At 31.7% G+C, this 20,109-nt stretch overlaps 2 protein-coding genes across 2 annotated transcripts; one reads left to right on the forward strand and one right to left on the reverse strand.

The window, feature by feature from the left end:
* The first annotated feature begins 3,286 nt into the window (after nucleotides 1–3,286).
* On the forward strand, nucleotides 3,287–9,071 carry LOC133303856 (proteasome subunit alpha type-5). Its single transcript, XM_061503825.1, has 9 exons — nucleotides 3,287–3,355; nucleotides 3,484–3,565; nucleotides 3,845–3,925; nucleotides 4,375–4,488; nucleotides 4,570–4,671; nucleotides 5,803–5,861; nucleotides 7,636–7,738; nucleotides 8,460–8,525; nucleotides 8,632–9,071. Exons 1-9 carry the CDS (start codon nucleotides 3,342–3,344, stop codon nucleotides 8,722–8,724), a joined length of 714 nt encoding a protein of 237 aa, XP_061359809.1. The 5' UTR covers nucleotides 3,287–3,341; the 3' UTR covers nucleotides 8,725–9,071.
* A 648-nt stretch (nucleotides 9,072–9,719) lies between these two features.
* LOC133303853 (probable metal-nicotianamine transporter YSL7) lies at nucleotides 9,720–13,253 on the reverse strand. The gene is made up of 6 exons (XM_061503821.1): nucleotides 12,932–13,253; nucleotides 12,506–12,669; nucleotides 11,637–11,734; nucleotides 11,379–11,513; nucleotides 10,925–11,114; nucleotides 9,720–10,817 (listed from the first exon to the last, which is right to left on the reverse strand). The coding sequence occupies exons 1-6, from the start codon at nucleotides 13,251–13,253 to the stop codon at nucleotides 9,720–9,722; spliced, it is 2,007 nt and encodes a 668-aa protein (XP_061359805.1).
* Nucleotides 13,254–20,109: the final 6,856 nt, after the last annotated feature.

Consider the following 20,109-nt stretch of genomic DNA (forward strand, 5'->3'; position numbering starts at 1 on the left):
TCAGACTAAGGATCTTGGAAAACTTCGATACTTCTTAGGAATCGAGGTGGCCCAATCTAAAGCTGGTGTTGTGATATCTCAGAGGAAATATGCTCTGGATATTCTTGAAGAAACTGCTCTGTTAAATTCAAAGTCTGTTGATACTCCTATGAATCCAAGTATCAAGCTTCTACCAAATCAGGGGGAGCCCTTTTCAGATCCTGAGCAGTATAGAAGATTGGTTGGAAAATTGAACTACCTCACAGTCGCTCGGCCTGATATTTCCTTTGCAGTTAGTGTTGTCAGTCAATTTCTCAATTCTCCATGTCAAGAACATTGGAAATTTGGAATGCAGTCATTCGTATTCTTAAGTATATCAAGACATCTCCAGGGAAAGGCCTTGAATATGAAGATAAATGTCATGATAAAGTGGTTGGGTACTGTGATGCTGATTGGGCTGGTTGTCCAACTGATAGGAGATCTACTTCTGGGTATTGTGTCTTTGTTGGAGGCAACTTGATTTCCTGAAAAAGTAAAAAACAAAGCGTAGTTTCCAGATCAAGTGCTGAAGCAGAATACCGCTCCATGGCGACTACTACTTGCGAGCTCATCTGGCTTAAACAGCTTCTCAGAGAACTTAAGTTTGGAGACATTGGACATGCAACTCTCATTTGTGATAATTAAGCAGCTCTACACATTTCATCAAATCCAGTGTTTCATGAAAGAACCAAGCATATAGAAATAGATTGCCACTTTGTTCGAGAAAAGGTTCTTGCTGGTGAAATTAAAATTAGTTTTGTACCCTCTAATGAGCAATTAGCAGATGTGTTTACAAAATCTTTGAGGGGCCCTCGAATAGAGTTTATATGTAACAAGCTTGGTGCATATGACCTATACGCTCCAGCTTGAGGGGGAGTGTTAGAAATATATTGTAAGTAGGGTTTCCTTATTTTGTAATTAGGGTTTCCTTATTTTGTATTAGGTCAAATTACATTAGGTTTGGGCTTAGCCCATTAGTCTGTTTGTATATTGTACAGCCTTCATCAGTCAATACACACAGTTTATTTCAAATGTTCCTCTCTTCTCTCTCGTTATTTAACAAATGAAATTTGTTATTTGATTTCATTATGATGAATGTAATTGAGTTGTGAATATTATCATATTATGATTAATGTTGTGCTGAATATATTAGTTGATAATTATCCCTACTACATACACTAAATAAACTTAATAAAGATTATGAATAATATTTTGATTCGATTGAATATATATTTTGAAGTTGATAATTTGATGTGATTGTGATGAGAATATATATGATGATTATTGAAGTTGATATTTGATCTGATTATGATGAGAATATTTTATATATATGATGAAGTTGATATTTGATTCAATTATTATAAAATTATATATTTAATTTGATTACTATATTTGAGTTATGTAAATTGTGTTTTTGATTAGGATTACCAGCTTTGCTGACTTTTGTGTTTATTTGACTGCAATGATCCTTTTGGGGGAACAGATTTTCAGCGATACAGGTTCCAAAAGATGGGGCTAGCAGTGAGCAGTGAGGATAATGACTCAGAGAATTTCCAGCTAGTTCTAAATTTTATGTATAAAACAAAGTTTCTGATTTTATTTTAATATTTATGAATGTAATAGAGTTAGCCTTGCACTTGTCCATGTACGAGTGCGACAGTAACATTTCCCCAAATTAGTTTTAGATTAGCTTCTGCAATATTTCTATGATCATAAATAAATAATAGATGTGAATTTTGGCAATTTCTTTATTATAATAATGTTTCATAATTTGTTAGAAATTTGGGGGTTTTACAATAACCTTGAGCAGTAAGAGCAGAACCCTCCATGAGTGTGGACAATATTCTAATGGGCTTAGCCCAGACCTAATACAAATCCTAATGAAATAAAAAAATAAATATTTACAGATATACAAAAGATATATTCTTTCTAACAATATATATATATATATATATATATATATATATATATAATGTTATATTATGCTATATTATTCTAGCATTTCATGTAGGCAATTGAACTTAAAGGGAGTAATCTCCAAGGGCCCTTAGTTTACTGAGATTTATCTCTCACCCCTGTTGGAGATATGTTTCAAATACTCATGGAGGAGGGATTGGTCCATCATAGGGAAAAGAACATGCCTAGCTATTGAGATTGATTACATCTTTTGATGTTTAAATGTCTTTTAAGGGGTTTTACTTGTATATCTTAGGGGTATAAATATTTGCAAAACCAATTCTTTCGAGGAAACTTGTAAATGTTTTGATAACCTGTAATAAAAGCTTGGATTAATGAATCTTTGGATTTTATACTTTTAGATGTAATGTAATTGAAATCTAGGAGGCTAGTGTGTACAATGACCATCATAATGAATTGTTGATAAATCTTTTGATGAATCATTTGGAATGTGTATGTGATGTTGGATTCTTTGGTATAATTGATAATATGATTTATTAGGTGAAAGTATGGTGTTTATGCTCTTGAAAATAGTCTAAGACACAAAAATAAATCTCAGATTTCGAACTTAGCACGCTAATGCATCCTAGAGGGTGCTAAAATGCCAAAACCTTTGAGATGGGCGCACTACAGTATGCTAGAGTTTGCTAAAACACGCTTAAGGTCCAAAACCCTAAGGTTGAGGGTGTTGTAGCGCGCTAAATAAGATTAAAATAATTGTTACACGCATTACAATGCGTTAAATAGAAGGAAAACTTGTTGCTTAGGAGCGCGTTTTAGCATTTTGTGCTAATTTTAATATTCTCTCTTTTACCCCTCTAGGATTATATGAGCTACTTGTTATGGGGTTTTAGGCTTATGTAAGACTTTTTTAACCAAGATAAACTTTATATCTAAGGAGTTAGATGTTAATGAACGCGAAATGAATTTGTTATGTAAAAAGAAAAAGTTTATTCACATTTTGACCATAACAACCTCTTATTTCACAACCTTACACATCACAAGATTATCTTACTTCTAATTAAGTGATTAAGGATTAATTCTAGAAGTGTTTAATACCTTAATTAAGTTAATGCACCAAGTACACACAAGTTGTTACAATTAGTATTCATTATTTTTTATATATAAAATATGAAGTATTGTGTTATCAAAAAAATAAAAATAAAAAAATGAAGTATTGTGTCTGCAAAAAAAAAGTATGCTAAGGAACCATGACAGAGACAGTGAATAGCAACAAGCTTTTTGGGTAAGTCACTCACTTTCCTCAATTCCAAATGCTTCGCATTCTTTTCTCTTTTGGTTCCTTTTCACTAATCTCTTTAGGTTATGTGATTTCGTCACAGTAATCTCATCAAATCGAATCCAACATGTTTCTCACAAGGTGAACCCCATTTTTCTATTTTTCTTCCAAAAATGCTTATTTAAACTTGATTCTGCTTCCTATCATCCAATCGATTAATGGGTTTTCCTCTTCTTTTTTTAAATGTATGTGTCTGTGTGTGAGAAAAGGACTGAGTATGACCGGGGAGTCAACACCTTTTCTCCTGAGGGACGTTTGTTTCAGGTTGAATATGCAATTGAGGCCATCAAGGTATGCTTCTTCTTCCCTCTTAGCATTTCCAAGGTGCTGTTTTGTTAATAATATAACTGATGCAATTTTTTTTTATATTTTTTCATATTTAGTTTAAGGGAAATATTACTCTCAGCTCGATTTTCGCAGCTCACTTTTTTTTTTTTTTCTTGTAATAGTGGGACCCACTTAGTTTCTCTCTACAACATAAGATATCTGTCTGTCTTATGTAAAAGGAGATTAATAAAACCCTTAGTTTAATGTGTTTGCATTTGTAAATGGATTTTGATTGGATTGCAGCTGGGATCAACTGCAATTGGGTTGAAGACAAAAGATGGAGTGGTCCTTGCAGTTGAAAAGCGTATCACTTCACCCCTTCTGGTCTGGCTTTGTTCTGTTTTATATCCATTTAAATTATTATTATTATTTTTTTGAATAACTCCATTTAAATTATTTTAATCTAGGTTTTATCATCTTGTTATAGCAGTTATACGCATAAATATACTATTAGGTTATGTTAATGCCTAAGCAAAATGCATATGCAAAATATTGAGTGTTGAGATAGATATGCTTTGCATAATTTGAATTTGGGGGGCATCCTGTTGGTTTTGAATGTACTTCTGAATTTTAACCTCAATCTTCTTTTCGCTTTCCATCCTTCATTTTCCTTTAGGTGAAAAGAGATGTATGTGTCTTTTGGGGGTTACAGGCTTAGATAGTTAGATCGAAATTATTATTAGGTTGTGCATGAAACAAATCTCTAATTTGAATTTTGATTTACTTCCTTCTTGTATGCGATTTCTTTTATATTGACTTGTTTAGAACTTCAGGAGCCTAGTAGCGTGGAGAAAATTATGGAAATTGATGAGCATATAGGTTGTGCAATGAGTGGATTGATTGCCGATGCTCGAACACTTGTTGAGCATGCACGAGTGGAAACTCAGGTGCTATTAATATTTTCGAATGTAGTAGATAGTTCATTAGCTAATGAAGGATATATAAATTGCGTTTTGTTTTATTCACAGAATCATAGGTTCTCTTATGGTGAATCCATGACTGTAGAGTCCACGACTCAAGCTCTTTGTGATCTAGCCTTGCGTTTTGGCGAAGGTGATGAAGAATCCATGGTAAAAAACTACTTAGCTTTATTGTTCATGTCTACTTTAGTTTGCTTGTGTATAGTGCTTAATGGTATATATATGCCTAGCAATTTATACACAGTTCTTGTTAGGTTGTTTCATAAGCACTTATTTGCTTGAAAAAACTGTTGGCTGTATTTGTTTCAGTTTAATTTTTAAATTCATTTCATTGAGCTTAAACTCAAAATTATGGCTGGTTGGTTGGATGAACTGAGAGTGTATCTATAATCTGTGTAATTGAATTTGTTTAAGTGGTATTTTTAATGTCTGCAATAAGCTGAAGTTGTGTTTTAGATCATGTTTGGATACCCATGGAGAGTATGTATGAGTATGTGTTGGGAGCCAAATATATGTTTTGAATAATTTACCAAATACGGACTGAGACTTTAGCCATGTAAAATATACAGGCAAAAATTAATGCAACAAAATAATAAATAAGCAAATAAAATATATATTAAGAGATAGAAATGTGTTTGAGGCAGACAGCTAGATGGAGAGATTCTAAGAAGATGTGAGGAAGATAGGAATGACAGCAGTGAAAGTCTTAAAATGGAGATAGCTGCTGAAAGATTAGAGAAGGTTGTGAATGATCGACAAAAATGCATGTGAAAGGTGAATTTATGTGGAGGAGTTCAAACATTATTCTTCAACACGCATTAATATAGTGAAATCCAATTTTGGAGATTGAGTGCTTAGTTATCAATTACCATTACCAAATCAGCTTGAGATTATGGGTTCTTTTTTTGATGAGATATCTTCTGAATTCAATTTAATATATGTTATATATTGCATCTTGGTTAATGTTTAGTGGAGGTCTAACTCTAGTATCACTTAAAGTTTTGGGATGCACATATCTCAACATTATCTTTTGAATAGACTGTATTTCTGTTTAAAGGCATAATTCCTCTTGCTTGGTGCTTTTGGGACAGAGTTGTGTTGTTGCATGGGCCAATAAATCTCTTTCTTTTTGGACAAATTACTAAATGGCTGCGGTGGTACTATAGCTGGATGCCATGGTTGCCTGAAAGATTTGAAATTGCGATAATTTCAATTTAAGTTGAACTTTTATAAATCATATTATGCATTTTAAATTTTGGTATTTCATTTCCCTTTTGGCAGTCTAGACCATTTGGAGTGTCTCTCCTCATTGCTGGCCATGACGAGAATGGACCTAGTTTGTAAGTATTTGTTATACTTTTCAATATGCAATGGCTACTTGTGGGGTGTATGTCTATCCTGAGATTGTCATTTTTTTAATTCAATTTTGTAATTGTAGAAACCAACTGTTATATGATTATGCATGGAAATCATTTTATGAGGAGGATATGCGAATGAGGCAGATAGTTTTGTCCTGTTTCTTTATGTGGGGATTACGGTGGGAAAACTGCTATTTTCTTTTCAGACTTCCTTTTAAAGTAGTATCTGTGCCAAAAATACCATTTTAAGGTATCTTTGGATTTGTTTCAGCTCTTGATTCCTTAATCCCCCACCACACCATTTTCTGATCTTGGCCATTAGCTTTTCTACTTGTTAGTATAAGAATTACTCTCGAATATTAAGGCCTACTTTGTAGCCAGAAGATAAGGATGTGTTTTTGAATGTCTTGACCATTTCATGTTCGAGAACATCTCTATTATATGCATTAATCTTCATAAAAGAGGCTTTGAAGGTTTAATGTGGGGGTGTTGTTCTGGTTAATTTAGCTACTTTGGCTGTGAGATCCTACATTGGCTTTTGGTCTATCTTGGGCTTTCTTAGATGGAAATCCTTCATCCAGTGCTTTTGCGGACTTTCTTGTTCAAAAGTTGGTGATTAATTGGAGGGGAGCTTATTTTTCGTGTGAAGTCGTATTCTTTCTTCTCCTTCTTCTTTTTAACAGATCTGTTTGAACATGGCTAGAGAGTGGTTAATGAGTAACCAACTATCCACTAATTGAGTCCAAGAATTCATTTTGTGTAATTTTTGCTTTATTTTTTTGGTCCTTGGAGGATAACAAATCGTGAAGGGGAACATTGGCACAAAGTTGGTGTTGTCGTCACTCGTCATGGGACCTGGAGGTCTTCATGTAATTAGCCTCTTGCAAATGTAAGAGTGCGTATTATGGACTTACACAATAGGTGTGACCCTGTCATGGGACCTCGAGGTCTTCATGTAATTATCCTCCTACAAATGGAAGTCTGTCTATTATGGACTTACACAATAGGTGGGACCCTTCCCTGGACCGGGGGTATAGTGGGAGTTTATAGCACCAACCTCCCACCTCACTCCCCCCTCCCCCCCAAAAAAAATAAAAATCACACACAACACCAAACAAATTTTTTGATGATAACTAATCCTCATTAGGTATCCCTTTTTTTCTTAAAGGAACTGTATAGTTCTTTGTAGTTATTTCATAGTCTTGTGGTACTACCTCACATTTTCTTATTACTCTTTTTGTCCTTATAAAAAAGTAACATTTTTGGTTCATCTTTATGCCTCCTTGTTATACCATTGGTATGTGGTGTAAATAGAAGAATTTTGTTTTCTTTTTCTTTTTTTCTTGGGTTAATTATCTACCCTTAAACTCTCAGCAACATATATTGGCCTTTACAGTTGTTACCTGTAAAACCTTTCAGTTTCTCCCTCAAAACCAGTTCATGGTTGATGATTGGAACTTAACATTTTTCTCAATAGTGTGCCTTACATACTGGAAAAAATATGGGGGCAATTGTGTTTCTCACCTTTATAAAGGCTCCATCTAAACAATTTTCATGATTTCATATTCTTGCATGTCAGAGTAATCCACTGTACTATTGTTTAAACGTAAAAGAAATGAACTGCATTGCTAATATGGTAGTAACATTACTTAATTCACCAGAATACCAAATTTTCCGTAGTTTTTATGGTCTTCCTGATACCATTTTTCAATTAGACTATGTTATTCTTATTCAGTTGAAAGTTTCCGATTTGCAGGTATTACACTGATCCATCTGGCACGTTCTGGCAATGCAATGCAAAAGCTATTGGTTCAGGGTCAGAAGGTGCAGACAGTTCTCTGCAAGAACAATACAACAAGGTATCATCTTCCTACAGAGGGTTGTTTAAACCAATACCCTTTGCCTATAACAATAAAATTACACTGCGCTAAGATGATGGAAAGTAGAAAAAGGAATGGAAACATAAAAGCAATGAGGATATTTCATACTTGTAATTCTTGGTAGGGTAGGTATTGGAAGTCTTGAAAATTGATTTTGTTGGTCTTGCATGTTATGAAAGATGGAGAAGAATGAAAACACGTTATACAGTAATTATCATATTAGCTTTATAAATAACATTTCTAAAAGGTAGCTTTCTTCAAATAATGTATTCATTTTGTCAAAAATCCCAAAGATGACACTGTACTTTTTTGTGAAGTGAAATGAACCTTATCAATGATAAGCAAGATTAATATAAGTAATCCTATTTTCGTCCCATCCTCTTTGCTCTTCTACCAGGTATACCTTAATTGTTTACTTGACATTATTCCATTTACATTTTTGCAAGCAAAATGATTTATATCCCATTTTGTGTCCATTAAGTTATGAGCTGTGTTTCTTGTCTGAAAAATGTTAAACCAGTCAAATATTTTGATATCAAGTGAATGTTCATAATTCATACTCAAACTAACAATTTCTTCAGCTGTTATGGAGTTTCTGTCTATCCCTGCAAATGTTGCTTCGTAGGGTTATCCTTCATACTAGAAGAACATCCAAATGAATTGAAAAATTGGGTGTTAATTTATTATATCGTTAATGCAGGAGCTAACTCTTCAAGAAGCTGAGACAATTGCTTTATCCATTCTGAAGCAAGTTATGGAAGAGAAGGTGAGTATAAAATTTATTACCAGATATATTTAATGTTGATTGTTTCTCCCCCTCCCCTGAAATGGAAACTATAACTAGTTTATAATTTCATTATTTGTTCTTATAGGTCACTCCCAATAACGTTGATATTGCAAAGGTGGCTCCAAAATATCATCTATATTCCCCTGCTGAGGTAGAAGCTGTGATAAGTCGCCTATGATTTCCCATTCAAATTAGTTTTGTGAGGAAACACTTTTTTGTTGGATAATGATACATTCTACATGTAGTGCTACACTCTAATTGATGCTCCTGTCCAATTTACTTCATTCAGTCTAATTGAAAATTGTGAACAACTTAATAACTGGGAAAATTTACGATACCGAATGCTCCAGTTGAGTACTTAAGCACCGTGATTTAAAATGAAAACCATATTATAGTGCTTATTTGATTTAGATTTTGGTTGTCCCAATCGGACGTGATGAATTCAATGTGATAAATTAACTCAGTTTGGCGTGGTAGCGTGCGTATGCACGTATATTATGTAGAATTATTTTATATTGGTGTAAATTATGCTTTTAATTGATTTTATTTATATTTAACGATCTTAATTTAGGAATTAATATTTTTCATATTATAAGAGATAATTTTATTTTTTACACAGATAATAGTGTGTGGGGCCATGTGAGGTTATGTGAAGAGAAGAGGAAGAAAAAAAAAAATATGAGTATCGTTTTTTTTGTGTGCATAAGAGATAAATTTATCTCCTACAACATGAGAAATATTAATTTCTTTAATTTATTATGTACACGAGCTTTTAGATGTAAGCCGATTAATAGTACGATTTTTTATTCTTTGTGTATGATGATCTACCCTTATCTTTCTCTATATAAAATCTTTAACTCTTTTAGGAAGATGTGCTAATAAACGCTGGACATCATGGCCCTTTGTTTTGTATTGATCCATGATCCAGTCAAAAATATTATATATCCTTTGGGAGTAAATATTTCTTATTAGTACCAAATACCATTGGTACAAGTAATAAGGAGCTTGTGTCTCTTAACTAAAGGTCTGAGATCAAGTCCTTAGAATGAAAAATGATCTTGGCGAGTCGCCTCCAATATAGGGTCTGACATTGTTCCAACCGGGTCCTAAAATTGAAAATACTTATCCCTAAAATGAAGCAGCATTAGAAATCTTCTCAGGAAGATGCCAATCTTATGAGTTGTGATTCACTGTCCCAGATAAAAACTTCATGCAAATTGGAGCTTTAGTTCCAGCAAGAGAAAGTATTGCAGCTGGAACACTCCATAAAGAATCGCCACAGAGTAGTCCAAATGCCATTGCAGGCACATAATGTTGTGCTTTATTCTTGTTCTTTTTCTCCCATAGGTAAACAATCAAGCTCCCAATGCACCTGTCTATGGTAAAGTATCCACCAAGATAGAATGGGATAGCCAAGAACATGGGCTGTGGAATATACCTATATATCTTGTACTTGTTTTCATAATGCTTCAACATATCATGTATTACATCAATGAGCACAGCGATGCAAAAGAATATGATTGCTAGTTTAAGACAATTCTTAGGAAGATAAGAGAAACCCTTTGCTCCAAGCAGTGAAATCCCACGGTAAACATCCCCATTAGGTGAAGGGTAAGTGCTTTTATTGTCACCAATTGGGAAAGCTTTGTAGAAAAGCCAGAAGACCAAAGGTGACATGACACAACCAATGATTGTGCCAAAAACTTCACTGAATAACATAGAGCGTGGAGATGTAAGGGTAAGATAACCAGTTTTGAAGTCTTGCATCAAAACAGAAGCAGTGGAAACAAAGCTCATCATAACACCACAAGATGCTAGGCCTGCAATTATGCCTCCATTTGCAATGCCAACCCAAGAACTGAATATAATAATGGCAACTTCACCATATATAGTGGCCAAAGACAAACCTGTGAGGCCACATCCATAAGCATTGAAGAAGGCCAGAATTGGTGCAATAAGGTAACAAACAAGTATGTGATACCATTTCAGTTGAGGGAAAATGTAATGGGACACAACTATGATGGAAACAACTGCAAGGATTACATAGCCAGTGATAGCAACCCAAATGGGAATATCATCTTTCAAGAAATACTCCTTTCGACACTGATCATCATAATCTACATTTGAGTTTTGATGAACAATTTCAGGGTTTACAGAGGATGAGTTTTTATCCTTCAAGTACTGTGTGCTAAGACTATAGGTGATTCGTAATAGCATGTAGATGCATTGGTAAAAGCCATCACCAAGTATCATAGCAATAGCAATGTAGACCTGTTAATAAATTTAACTTAGAACTACTAATTCACAACTTCAAAAAGATTAAATTAAATATTATTATATTATAAATAATAAAATTTTTAATCTATGTACATTTCTACCTTGTATCCTTGCATGCCATCTAAACTGTTGGGAGGTAGGTCTTCACTATACCATGTGCCTTTCTTGCGGTCAATCCAGGGCCATAGAATACCCCATGATATTATGGCTCCAATTAGCAAAGATGCATTTGCATTAAAAGTGCTGATCATTCCAATTCCAACATAGGTAGATGAAAAATCAAAATAGAATCTGTAAGATGATTCAAATTATGTATGAACACAGGTTAGTGTCATGTCAATTATAAACTATATATAGAATAAGAAACAATTAATTTGAGAAAAGTAAACAAATATATATGTTTATTGAAAATGAAATTCAATACTATTATATTGAACTTTAAGTCATGAACAACCTCAAAAGAACTCCAAATAAAAATTGATAAGGAGTCAACCAAATCAATGTTGGTGGAGGATGAAAAAATGGATTAAATACTTTGGATGAATGTATATATACCTTTTATTATAGGCTTGGAGACCAAATGTTGGAAAACTGCTAAATCCACAATCATTTGTTGCTTTAAAAAACCATTGAAAACAAGCAAACGCAAAGCTTCCACAAAAGCTTTTGAAGAGCAAAGCAACTTGTTTCCTATATATATATATATATATGAATGAAGAGGTTAAGCTGGTTATAAACAAAAATGACATTTTTCTAATTTAATGTAGTATCAGGTTTATAAATTCAAGTTCTCTGTACTAATAAATACTTAACTTTGCTAGCTTTGAACCTGTTGGTGTGTGTACGCTATTGATGAGGTGAGCTGTGGCAGTTCTACTACGGTATGGTAGCTTGTACTTCAAAATCATAACCTGTGGAATACCAAATGAAATTGAAATTTAATAAACTGTAATAGAACATCTACAGAATTGTAGGTCTGTTTGATTATATTCTAGTTTTTCTGTTCTTAAAATTGTTTCGTATAATAATTTATGGAAAAATGTGTTTTCTATGTTTTTTATTTTATTTTGAAAGTTAAAAGTCAAAACACAAAACAAAAACAATTCACGCGGGCCTGTTTGATTGTGTTTTGGTTTTTTTGTTCTTAAAACTGTTTTGTAGAATAGTTATAGAAACAGTTGTTTTCTGTATTTTCTTGTTTTGAAAAATTAAAAACCAAAACAGAAAACAAAAACAACTCAGGTATGTTCTCTAAATTTGATTCTAAAAACAAAAAAACAGTTATAGTTTTTAAAATATTTTTTTAAAACAGATCTTACCAAACGAATTTTTTTGTTTTTTTGTTCTGAAAAAAAAAAATTGTTTTTAAAAACATTAATCAAACGTTCTGTTTGATTGTGTTCTGGTTTTTTGTTCTTAAAACTGTTTTGTAAAATAGTTATGGAAACAGTTGTTTTCTATATGTTTTTCTTTTTGAAAGTTAAAAACCAAAACAGAAAACAAAAACAACTCACGCATGTTCTCTAAATTTGATTTTAAAAACAAAAAAATAATTATAGTTTTCAAAACAATTTTTACAAAATAGGTCTTACCAAACGAGTTTTTTAATTTTTTTGTTCTGAAAATTAAAAAACTGTTTTTCAAAACAGAAATGAAACAGAGCCTAGTTTCTTTGTACCAACCTTTCTTAGAGGCAAAATAAAGAACAAGCCAACAAAGCTAATGGCAAAGATGAAACCAAACATCCAGCCAAGGGAGAGTCTCTTTCTATTGATTGGTGTGTCCTCTACATGATCTTTTGCAGTGATATATGGACTCATCCCAAATAGATAACTTCCAGTGCCACCTAATCAGTAATCACATAGCAAAGCTCAATATTTTTACAAAACAAATTAGGACTTCCTTGCTCCATATACAATAAGGACAGAAGAAGAGAACAACTTCTTTGCACTCTTAGGATATGGTAAATTCACTTACATATTACATAATGAGAACACCAGTTTAATATCATGTTAATTCTGAATTCTTATAAGATTTCATATCAACACAGTTCATGAAATATAAAAAGAAAAAGGGTATCCAAGGAAACCAAAAAAAAAAAAACTTACTACTAAATGCAATTCCAGAGGAGGCAAAGATGCAGGTTTGGATCAGAGTGTTCTCTTGGCGAGTGAATGGCTGCTTGAGGAGGCCACACTTGTTGAGCAATGCTGTGTAGTACTTAATGACCGTAAACCCCAACAACCCCACAGGGACATTGAGGTTTGGTGTGAGTCCTGAGGTGTAACTGAGTCTACAAATAATGAAGTTGAAGAGGGTGCCTAGGATAAAGCTTGTCACTAAGGACCTTATTGTTATCTGTTTTGTCCATGTTGGAACCCATGTGTTCTTTAAAGTACTCACTTCTCCCTCCAAGTCATTCTCTTCCATAATCTCTCTCATTTTGAAGCTCATTGGGTGGTTTGTGGAGACTGCCAAATCTATTTATTGAATTGAATTGAATGCATCAAAAGTTTCAAAGCCGCGTAGAGGTTAAGGTTTAATGCTAGTGTGCTAAAACTAGAAAAATTCAGAGGAAGTTTAATAAAATGGTAGGAACTACATATGTATCAATTTAAGATTCAATGAACAATGCCAACTTATTGGTTGTTTAAATTAACTTATTTTGGATTTAATTTTGTTTATTGTAAGTTTTGAGAAGTTTTAAAAAAGGGTTTATCATTGTCACAAGGATAAAAGCTATCTCCACCAAAACTATATCGTTTTAAGAGTTGGAAAATTAATAAAAGGTATTTTGGTAAAATTTATGTAACAAAGAAATAAATAAAATTCCTAAAATATCATTCTTTAATTTTCTCGATTCTCAAAATGATGTAGTTTTGAGGTTGCTGAAGATAATTTTATCTCCCGTGACAAGAAAATTACTTTTTCATTTAAAAAATAGTTTTTTTCTTAAAATAAGTTGATACTAAACATGGCATCATTATATTAAACAAGTGATGGATTAATTTTTGCTGAGTAATATTTTTCATAAGGTTGTTGTTGCATTATAAGAATAGAAAATGGAAGTAAGAAACATTTTCCGGGTGAGACTGAAAGTGCTAAAATAAGTGGGTGAGTAATACTGTGTAAAAAATGCAAAAGAATGTCGCAGTAAGGAATTAATCATGCTTTCTCCATTTCTTATCTTAATAAAATAAGGGTGAGTAATACTTAGTGTAAAAAATGCATAGAAATCTCTCAATAAGGAATTGATCATGCTTTCATCATTTATCTTAATAAAAAATAAGGGTGAGTAATACTTTGAGTAAAAAATGCAAAAGAATCTCTCAATAAGGAATTAATCATGCTTTCTTCATTTCTTATCTTAATAAAAAAAATAAGGAGGCTCTTTCAAAGTTTGTTTGTTGAAGGGTAGGGTTTTTTTTTTTTTTTGTTAAACCACATCTTTCATGGGAGTCAATCCTTAAGTTTTAAATTCTTCCCAAAGATGATATTGGGAAGGATTGAACATATGCTCTCACCCTTATCTGCTCAGCTCTCATGCGCCAACTGAGCTACCATAATTTGATATCACTCCTACAGACCTCATTCCACTAGTGCTTAATGATTGCATGCAACATATGTTTTTATTAGTAATATGTTTCTGCTTGTTTGTTTCGGGGCTTATCACTACTAAAAGAGTCCATTTTTCGACGGAAAAATTACGTCTACAATGATACAAATTCGTCAAAAATGAAATTTTCGACGGAATCTAGGTTGTCGAATTTCTCTTCGTTTATAACCCATTTTTCGACGGAAATAGAGATTCTGTCAAAAAAATTTGACGGAATTTATTTCCGTGGAAAATCTTCAACGGAATTTATTTTCGTTCAAGACGTTCGACGGAATTTGTTTCTGTGAAAAATCTTCGACAAAATTTGTTTCTTTGAAAAATCTTCGACGGAATTTATTTTCGTTGAAAATCTTCGACGGAATTTGTTTTTCGTAAAAAAATTTGAATTAATTTTTTAAAATTTTTGGTTAAATCTCACCAAAAATATTTGAATTACTTTTTTTTAAAAATATCTTTCCTATAGATTTTAATTCAACAAATAAATAGGAATTTGAAGCATATAATACACAATTAAACTAAGATCAATGGCAAAAAAAACTACAATACATATTGAAAAATATTAATTGTATACAATATCACATTTACAAATTAAAACTATCATAATGAATACGAATTGTATACAAGGAATTCCAAATACAACAATACACAATGGAACTTATGAGCCACGTTCTCTTCATTAAATCTCTCAATTTCTTTCCTCAACATCATCACTTCATCATCATTTGCAGCTACAAACTGGACTTCCTCCTCTTCTGTTCTGTCATCTGTTTAATGTCAGCACCTCTTTCATCTTCCTGGTGAATTAGTAAATCCCTCACTGCATTGCAATATTTACTGTAATATTTTCCATGGTAAGAAATTGACACAATAACTCTCAATTACTAGTCTCCTTGTGAGCTTGATGACCTTAGGAGTGCAATGAAGAAATAGAAGCAGCTTGCCTGTATGATTAGAAAACTGCTCAAAATTAATTGGATCCATGTCATAACCTCAAAGAATTATGTATATTTTAAGATAAATACATCTTAATGTCAAGAAGCACAACTGAGTCATTCACCTCCCCCCTATATATATATAGGTAAAATTCTTTTTGCAACTGCTTTACATACAACAATGACAAGTGTATGGTTATGATTTCTCACATTTAAAGCTTTCAACTTTTGTATGGTTATGATTCCCTACATTTAATGCTTTCAAGTATATATATGGCAAGTATTTGATTGTTGCATGTACAGCAGCTGCATAAATGTAAACCCCATATATATATATATAGGGCTTATCTTTTCTCAAGCTGCTTGAGATAACTTTATTTTCGGCCACTAAATCAAAATCGTACAAAGATGGATCAATGGTGATAAAGGAAGAGAGAGAAAAATAGAATCATAACCATTCAAAGGTGAATCAATTAATATAAGGAAATAAATAAACAAAACGACATAGTTTTGGAGCAACTGGAGAAAAATATATCTCAAGCAACTTGAGAAATATTTTTTCATATATATATGAGACAGAAGCAACAAAAGAAAAATCATAGCAAAAATCTGCCTGAAGTGTTCCTATTTATACATGCAAGTAGAGGTCTTTTTTAATCATAATACAATTTGAAATAATACATACATTTAACATATCCAATGTAGAAAGTAGTGGAACATTAAATGAACTATCTGCCACCAACAATTGTTCAAATATTTTCCCATCCTTTAAAATTAAAAATTCAAATTCAAATTAAAATTAAAAATTAAAAATTAAAAATTAAAATAAAAATTAGAGTAAATACCATTTTTAGTCCCTAACAAAAAACACGATCCCGACTTTAGTCCCTTACAAAAATAAATTAGTCAGTTAGTCCTTAACAAATTCAAAGTGGACCCATTTAGTTGAAATCGTGGTCCCTCACAAATTCAAAAAAGACCCGTATTAGTCCCTCAAAAGGACTAAAATGGGTCCACCTTGAATTTGTTAGGGACTAACTGACTAATTTATTATTGTAAGGGACTAAAGTGGGGACCGTGTTTTTTGTTAGGGATCAAAAAAGGTATTTACTCTAAAAATTAAAAAATAAAAATAAAAATAAAAATAAAAATAAAACTTCAAATTTAAAATTGAAATTGAAATTAAATTCAAAATTTAAAATCAAGATTTCAGAAAGCAGTGAGATATTATTAATTTAGAAATTCCAATGTAGAAAGTAGTAGGACATTAAATGAGTTGTCTGCCACCAACAATTGTTCACATATTTTTCCATTTAATTTATTTGCAAATTCGAATATATTTTATATTTTTGTATTTCTACTTTTTTACTAAAAGAGAAAAGATTTTAAATGTTTTCTAGTGTGAACATAAACCTGAAATTGAAGGAGAGAGCAATACGTCATCAAATTTGTCAAAGAATGACATTCTTTTATAATATATAGATATATAGTGTTGTCTAGCCTTCTAAGGCTTCTAAAATGGCACCATTTGATGTCACGTGTCCAAAAGTTGTCCAAGGACTTACCATAAGGCCAGTTGATGTGATGTATAAGGTCTAATAGTATAATCTTATACTATATGTTATGACATTTTTAATTGTTTGGTGTCACCATCGTATAGTATAAGCTTATATAGCATGATCTCTTTATACATCAAAATGATGTATAACTTAATGAGGTCTAGGAGGGTAGGATTATGCCTGATAAGGGATTGATGTAATAACTAATGCACAGTTCTCAAGAAATAATATATTATTTTAATATTAATATATTAAAATAAAAAATAATTTTTCAATATATAATTTTTCAAAATATTGCAGATTTTTTTATTGTTATAAAAATTAATTTGTTTTTTTGGACACACTGATCAACAGATTTCTATACAAATCAATATCATCTGATATATTTGAAAGAATTATATAAATTCATTATTAAAAGGTATTTTTGTCAAAAATATTTATTTTATGATATCGAGTATTATACCGTGTGTTACCAAACATTAGATGATATTATCTTTTACAATATATTATCTTAAACAATATCATACCAAACGTTGAATAGTATTAAAATTTAATCAGATTTTATACAATCAGACCTTATATCAGATCTTATAGTATCATGTTTTATCATACCCTGTATACCAAACATGCACATAAATTACATGCACATAAGAACGTCATGATTCATGAACTTAATTAATAGCATAATGTACATGCACATAAGAACTTTAACATTGTACTTGCATAATGTGTTTCAGCCGTTGGCTTAATATAAATGATAGATTTATTTAATATTTAACAATAATTTTTTTTGTGAGAGGTGATGTATGTGTGGTGTAACAAGACAGACGTGCCAAAGGTCAACCTTCTAACTAGTATATACATAGACTTTCGTCAAAAGAAAAATAGGTAAGCAAGCAAAGGTACTTAAAGAGTTACAGGTGATGACATATCCCAGTGACACATTAATACGTTAAAAAAAAAGCACGTTGGTAATATATTATACTCTAGCAGCTTAATCATAATTAATATTGGAAAAAAAAAAAAGCTCCTAGACTAGCACCACCGCAAACCCAATCACTATGGTCATATCCAAGTTCAACTCAAAAGTAAATAATCTTAAATATATCATTCGTACAAAATATGACACATATAATATGATACCCATGTTGACATTTACTCCCATGCAAAGCTAGAGTTGAAAGTAAGTCATGCTGACACACAAGCTACCCATGTCTTGAATCTTGATTCATTTACAATTCAATAAAATAAGCACACTAGCATTACATACGACCTTTACTAGCCCAAAGTAATACAAAGAATTTACAAATTAAAATTTTCAAAATAATCACAAACATTACGCATATTATAATTATGGTTATATTTATCTTATGTTGCATAAGATAAATAAGTTTTTAACCTCCAAAAAAAAAAGATAAATAAGTTTTTTACACATATAAAATAGAGGTGAATCTCACATCTATTTTTCTCTCTCCTCTTATAATTTTATTTCTATAACATGATATATCTATTTTCATACAACATATGTAAGATAAATATAACCAAATAATTATACAGAAAAATATTTCTGCAGTTACTGTAGATAAATTATCTGTATTTACACTCAAAACGATGTCATTTTGGGATTGAAAAATTAAAAAAATTTAAAACTATAGTAAAACTATGAAATAAATTAAAATTATAAAAGTACCATAATTTCTGCCCAAAATAACATCGTGTTGTATTTACTGGAGATAACTTATCTATCTGTAGGTGATCGTAGAAAAAATGAACCCTTAATTATACCAAATATGTTAAATATATGTCAATCGGTACCGAGATGCAATCAAGGAGGAAGATAAAACTTTCAAACTGAGATTCAGTTAACCTTTGCTATGAATTAAGGCGCACCCAAATGATTACCAAAAAAAAAACGCACCCAAACAAATAATTCACTGTTTGGAGGAGTCGAATTTCTAACCATGAAAAAAAGAAAAAGAAAACCGTAAAGTCCAATATCAATGCTATTCTAAACATAATATATCGTGTCCTGGGTGTAGCCAGTTCTCGTACCCAAGAAGCAGAAAGCATAGCCAAGTTTGATGCTTCCGGTCAACAACGGACAGCAAATTCTTTTAAAAAATACGTGTAGGATGTCGACACATTCTCGTACATTTTTCTGATACGCAGTTAGTTTGTTTTTTTTGACACGCGGTCAACTTTTTGATACATTTTTTTTCATGTCTTAATTTTATTTTATTAATTAAACATAAAAATAATAATTTATAAATCAATTTTTTTCTGTTATGAAATTTGATATGAAAAATTAACATGGTACGAAAAATTATTTTTGTTTATATTTATATTATGAAATTTGAATATTTGATTAGTTATATGACTTATTATGAACTGTTAAATGTATTAAATATAAATATTTTTTTATATATTAAAAATATTATTTAATATCAAAACATATCCAAACTGCCGAAATATGACATTTTTTAAAATTAATATGTCGGTGTATCGTGTCCCGTGTTAGTGTCGGACATAGCATCCAGTAATATGGCCCATTCTTGTTAATTGGCTTTAAGGGTAAAAAAATTAAATTGGTAGGCAATATAATCATTCCCAAAGTTTTTTTTAATTTTCATTTTTTTAGTACATAAGTTTATTATAATTTTAACGGACAAATTTAAAGATAGATATATCGAGAAGTATTTTTTAAAAAAAAAAAAAAAAAAATCAACTAAGAGGAAAAGCATTAATATTTAAAGTGTTTTTTTTTTTTTGTAGGTTGCCATTATTCAATAAAAGAGCATGTAAGCTAAGGGAATAGGAAAATTAGACAAAAAAAAATTCGAATCCCTCTGAATAAGTTTATAGTAATTACCATGGAAAAAAAATTAAATTAAAAAAGAATTTGGAAACTTTTTTGTCTGAATCTCCTTTAATGAGATGTTATTGTGTAGATCTTAAAAAATTATGTGGAATAAAAAAAATACCTGATTCAGACACCCGAGTTTGAAGTTACATTCTTCCGAAGTTTTACGACCAAAATATCGACTTTTTGTGGCACGTGTCACTGCGTGAATGGTGGCGACTTTGCACCATTGGCGCTCCATAAGGCACGACTTGTTGCGCCCACCACGGGCTAGGGGTGGCAAAATGAGCCACCCCGCCCTGACCCGCTGTCAACCCAC

This window comes from Gastrolobium bilobum, unplaced genomic scaffold (genome assembly GCF_033153095.1).
Source record: "Gastrolobium bilobum isolate Gb01-03AN ecotype WA unplaced genomic scaffold, APGP_CSIRO_Gbil_v1 utg9231, whole genome shotgun sequence".
Lineage (NCBI taxonomy): Eukaryota > Viridiplantae > Streptophyta > Magnoliopsida > Fabales > Fabaceae > Gastrolobium > Gastrolobium bilobum.